Source organism: Channa argus, chromosome 5, assembly GCF_033026475.1.
Source record: "Channa argus isolate prfri chromosome 5, Channa argus male v1.0, whole genome shotgun sequence".
Taxonomy (NCBI): domain Eukaryota; kingdom Metazoa; phylum Chordata; class Actinopteri; order Anabantiformes; family Channidae; genus Channa; species Channa argus.
In genome coordinates, this window is record NC_090201.1 from 49,044 (window position 1) to 54,756 (window position 5,713).

General features: G+C 41.0%; 1 protein-coding gene across 1 annotated transcript; it reads right to left on the reverse strand.

Annotated features, from left to right (window-relative positions):
* Positions 1-1,887: 1,887 nt before the first annotated feature.
* svbp (small vasohibin binding protein) lies at positions 1,888-3,214 on the reverse strand. Its single transcript, XM_067505937.1, has 3 exons — positions 3,055-3,214; positions 2,259-2,411; positions 1,888-2,128 (listed from the first exon to the last, which is right to left on the reverse strand). Exons 2-3 carry the CDS (start codon positions 2,370-2,372, stop codon positions 2,042-2,044), a joined length of 201 nt encoding a protein of 66 aa, XP_067362038.1. The 5' UTR covers positions 2,373-2,411; positions 3,055-3,214; the 3' UTR covers positions 1,888-2,041.
* Positions 3,215-5,713: the final 2,499 nt, after the last annotated feature.

Here is a 5,713-nt window from a genome sequence, read left to right on the forward strand (position 1 = left end):
TCAGTGCTTATGCAGTTAATTGTCCTATGGAGTTCGGTGACAGTGCCTGGGTGATAAAGGATTTGTGATCACACTGGGTGGAGAAAAAGTAGTAAAAGATGACTGAACCCAGTATCAACATGTCCTTGATGGTTGCTACTATAATGAAGAAAGAACTTTTGAAAAGCTGTGGGCAGCACATTCACAGCGATCATCTGCCTCATCTCTCTAGCAAGCAACTCATATTTCTTACACCACAAGCAGCATATACACATTTATTATGGATCAAGTGAGTACTGAGGTCTCTATTGCTATACCCACCTAATATTCAGGTGCTCAGGAGACAAAGACCGGGAGAGATGTGAGGAATATTGAGTAAGAAGTAAGACTAGAAGTGGAAGATTTCAGTTTTGGTAGCTTGCATGAAGGATGATGGAGCGCATGGTTACTTAATACTCAAACTGAATTCTAAATCAGGTTGTATTCAGATAGATATTTACCCTGCTTTAAGAAAAAGCAGTAGGCTGCATTGGTGGGGGTGGCAATTCTTTTGATCCAAGTTTACTTGTGAGAATTTGACCACCAGGTGGCTTTAAAGTTGTGACTGATGGTATCAATACTATTAATACATAGTATAAATTCCTGACCTTCTGTGTAAATTATTTTTGTTCACTCACAAAGCTGCTGCTATGTTATAGTGTTTAACTTAAGGTGTGTGTGCATACATTTCTGTGTACGATGCACTGAGCTCCTTTCCTCTTGACCCTCTCTCCTCTCACCCCGCAATTGTCACCACTGTATGTCATTAACTCTGTGTGTTCTCTCCGGTAGTTGTCTTTGTCCTTCTCTGTCCCCCTCTCTCCATCCCTTTCTGTGTCCCCAGCTTTGAAGCTGTGTGTTTTTTCAGTGTGCAACTACTGGTCCTACCAACCTGCCCAATGTTCTGTTGTTGCTTTTTGTTGCTCTGTTCTTTTCTCTCTTCACTTTCCACTCACCCCAACCGGTCAAGGCAGATGGCCGTCCACCCTGAGCCTGGTTCTGCTGGAGGTTTCTTCCGTTAAAGGGAGTTTTTCCTCTCCACTGTTGCCTATGGCTTGCTCCAGGGGGAATTGTTGGGTTCTCTTTATACATCTTTATAATCTTGACTTTATTCTGTAAAGTGCCCTGAGATGACTTTGTTGTGAATTGGTGCTATTTAAATAAAGTTGAATTGAAATAAAAGCATTTTCAGGCCGAATGAGCTGATATGCTTGTTTCTGCCAATTGCAGCAAAATACTGAAGGGAAAGTGGGTTTGCCTTCATATTTGACCCAGAACAACTCAGTTCAGCATGGAAATATCATTGCAACAACTTTTATTTAGCCACAAATCAAGAGAAACTTAAAAAAAAAATCACATACACTACTAAATCAAAATATTGTTGTAAAATAAAATCAAAACCATAATTGGTTATGTCTATGTCTATAATGTTCAGCTGTAATTTAATTTAAAAAAAAAAGCGACATTGTGAGAACACTGGTTTTGCTATAATGCTGTTTTGCTGCTGACACATCCTTGCCACTTCTAACAGGTTGAGCTCTCTGAACTCTAAGCAAAGACAGAAGTAAATCATTTCACAAAAAGTCTTTACTCTTAGTCCTGGAAATAGAACCCAAAACACATCATTAACAGGTTTTACTCAGTTACGATTAATTCCCTGTTCTGATGCTTAAATATAGGCCTGTATTAACAATATTTATTAACACTGTGGGGATGATATTGAAGTTAAGGAAATGCCAGTGACGTGATGTTTCTGTAGGAAAGATGAAACTCTGCTTCTCGTTTTCACTGGTTGGACACAGTTTACTCTCAGTGCTTTCAGTTAATGACTGTCTTATAATACATATTCAACCATGTGACAAGACCGAGGAAGTTCAGCCTGTATTTATTTTAGATGTTTTCCATTTCTTACATGTCAAGAATAGATTTGGGCTTTATGTCAGTAACAGCCCGTGTAAAGGTAGTGGTTTTGGACAGTGACAGATCCTGGTCCAAAAGGAAGTTGGAGTAGGGTGGATTCTCATCACTCTCCTTGTGACTGCATCTGTTTACAAAAAGCCTCGAATTGCTGCTGCTCCAGCTCTGTCATGACCTTATTTAAAGCATAAATCTGTAAATAAAGGAATGAAGGAAAGTAGATGCTGCCGATTATAATATGTGCCACTGGGTACATCACTAAAACAAACTAGACTGAAGACATGCAGTACATTTGTTGGGTATAAAAACGGTTATTTAGTCACCTCTGCTCTCTGTCGCTGTTTGAGCTCTTGCTGTGCAGATTTCTGCTTGGCTCGGTCTCCTCTGGTCGGGGTGGAGTTCAGCTTTGGCTTGTCTTTACGGCAGGCAGGCTCCATGGTGAGAGTCTGAACCCAATGCTATCGCGAAACAGGTCACTGAAAAAGACAGTCACACTGTGTGCTGCAGTTACTTGCACGGTGCAAAGTTTAATTGATTAAATAACTAAAGCTGATAGTACTCGGAATACAGTACTGCTGGACCTTTATGCTAACCTACCATTCTGACAGACATGGACCTTATTAACTTTGGTATGATTAATGTGTAGTAGGAACAGTTTTGTAATTTTTTTATGATAAGTTAGCTACACTACCACGCCAATAAACTCAAATATCATTCGGCCAAGGGCGGCTATAGCTCAGTTGGTAAAGGCAGTTTCTTCTGGACCACAGGGTGAGTGGTTCGATCCCCGGCCCTGGCTATATGTCGAAATGTACCTGGGCATGACGCTGAACCCCTAACAGCCCATTCCCCCTCCCCAGCGATGCAGTGCCGGTCCAAGCCCGGTAGAAATTGGAGGGTTGCGTCAGGAAGGGCATCCGGCGTAAAAACTGTGCCAAATCAACATGCGGACAATGATCCGCTGTGGCGACCCCGAACTCACGGGATAAAGCCGAAAGGAGAGTAGTAGTAGATCATTCGGCCAAGTGCTAAACGTCTAGCATCAATCCATGCTAACGTTAGCTACACCTGGCTTACTTTTTACAGGCTAATAATCCTAAAATAAAATATCATGCTTACCTCTACAAATACAACAGGCTACAAAGATTAATATAATCAACTGGTCAACACCTAGTTAGCCAGTAAATTGCCTGTAGCTGAATGCTATCCGATCAGAACAGCTGTTCCCGAGGTCCAACCGCAAAACAAACCCGACTTGAGTGCTGACCCTCTTGCAAAAGGTTCCGGAGTGTACTACCGCTTTGTGCATGCCAGTCGAGAATTGCATACGCGTTTGTTTCCATCGATTCAAATTTGGTTTCATGTTCCGCCCTCTTAAGAGTTAGGGTAAGTTTGGGCTCAGCTTAAGCTTAAGGGATGTGGGAATAACACCGGTCCCGTTTTCTGTTATGTTGTGATTCGACACCTTAACTGCCCGTTACCCAGTGTTGTAAAGTGTAATAAATCATTAGTATACTTTTGATTCTGGGAATAAAAAATAAATTACTACCATTTTTCTATTAGTATTTTTTCTCCTCTAATCTGCTTCACAAGTTTAGAAGTGTGAATCTAGTCAACGAATCTTATTTTAGGTCCATATACTGGAACAGCATATGTGTAGGCTACTTAATTTTACAGTAACAGAAAATACACAGCAAGAATGAGGTCGTTTTAGCCAAACGGTGCATGCTCAAAAAAGAGCATCTTTACCATACTTTTACTTGCAAGACAGGTCTGTTTTCCAATAAAAATGAATGTGTACAGCAAACTCTGAGGATGGTTAAATTCCTTTGGGAAAAGACACAATGCTGCTTTTATTGCTGTAAGCTCTACACATTACATTACATTTTTTCTAAATATTTTCCTCTTTTGTATTGAAAGGTGTCAAAAAGCTCAGATTTGTCAATTCAAACCATCAATAAACTAATATGCTTACCTCTATAACTGGTCAACACCATCATTGTAAAATATGAGGTGTAAAATAAGGCCTATATTGTGTGGGATGGGTGAACTGAACCATTGTTATCAATGTTCCATCATATATTTTTCCATTAGTTTTGTAATGTAGCAACAGCTAATGCTCCCCATTAATCAGAGATAATAGTTTCACTATAAGTTTTAGCACTGCCAGTTTTTTCTGCTTCACAGTTCACCTCCAATCAGGTCTGACCACAGGATGTCACCCTTGTCCAACAGTGAAGTTTTCTTATGAAAGTGGGACTGTTTGTACTTTTGTATCATTCATCATTATTCAGTACTAATCTGATGTGTGTCTGACTGGGACTGTGTATTCACAGGAATGCAGTGCTCCTAATGAATTGCTCCTGCTGAAGTCTTTAGTGCCACTAAGCCTGACAGTTGCTTATGGAGGAAAAAAAATAATCATTCGGTCAAATCAAAGTACATTTTGAAGTTTTCTTTCCTCATTCTCACTTTAAATTTAGTGGTAACTGAGATTACTCAAACCAAACACACACACTGAACAGATTCTCCTCCGTGTACCTCTTAAGTGCATAAGTCAACTTAGTGAGGAGTGAGCCTGACACCAGCAGAAGGGTGGTCCAGAACATATGTATCACCTCAGAAACAAAAACAGTCATTATGAATGGACAGATTGACTAAACACTCACATGAGAAACGAGAAAATTGTCCTCTCAGACCCAGCTACCTGACAGCACTGGTAGTCTCCAGTGTGTTGTTGTGAGCTTGTTGAGGTCCAAAAGTGTGCATGTGTGCCCTTCTGGCTGTGCTACACCACAGAGATTTACCGCATGGCATACCAGTGGTTTACCTGGATTTATCCTTCAACTACAGGAGAGCGCTCTCCCTCGGAATAATATCCTGCCAAGAACAACTCCGACTGAACGCTGCAAACAACAGACAGACCTGCAGCTCCATTTGCACAGCAGCATAAGGGGAAATATAACCCTTACAGTATGTAGGGCTGGGCTTGGTAATGTTACAGACTATCAACGCAAGTGTTTTTCTTTTGTCAAGCACTGCATCTCAAAGCTTCATTTCAAAGTTTTTGTCTGCTTTGGTGATCTTTATTAATAGCTGGTGTAGTAAATCCCTAAATAGGGGGGCCTAGTGCCTCAGTGGTAGGGCATTGGGTTGTGATGCAGATAGCCACGGGTTCAAATCCCACCCCACCAGCTGTGGCAGGAAAAGCATCCGGCGCATACCAGACCAATGTGGGGACCACGTTCCACTGTGGCAACCCCCGAAGGGGCAAACTGACAGCAGTTGATCTTTAGCTGAAATAAATAAATCCCAATAGCTGGGAAATCTGGGGAGAAAATCTTTAGGATGTGATGTTTGACATGTAGCTTAGGTTTATTTGAATTTAACAGCAGACTAACTGGCAGGTTGCAAGTCATCATAGCTGTCAGAAAAGCACGCCACCCACAGAAAATCTGAGGTGAAAGACGTCAGAGTGCTGACCACACTGTTTGATTGACGAGTAATTTTTGAGAAGAGCAAAACACAAACACCCACAGACATGACCAAACTAAACTTAGCAGCAAATCACAGGAAAAAGGTAATGCAAGTGCAAACTGCGACTACAAAGCACCTTTTTTCACCTACTCATAAAATGCTGTTGTATGTGCATACGGTGCATCCAGAAACTATTCACTTAATCTTTTCATCATTTTGTCATGTTACAGCCTTATTCCAAAATGGATTGAAGAGATTACTTTCCTAACAAATTTTACAAACAATACCCCATAACGACATC

Coding starts and splice junctions, on each gene's coding strand:
- svbp (XM_067505937.1), bottom strand. CDS start 2,372: ATGGAGCCTGCCTGCCGTAAAGACAAGCCAAAGCTGAACTCCACCCCG. Junction 2,129..2,258: donor AACAGCGACAGAGAGCAGAG/GTGACTAAATAA, acceptor CTTTATTTACAG/ATTTATGCTTTAAATAAGGT.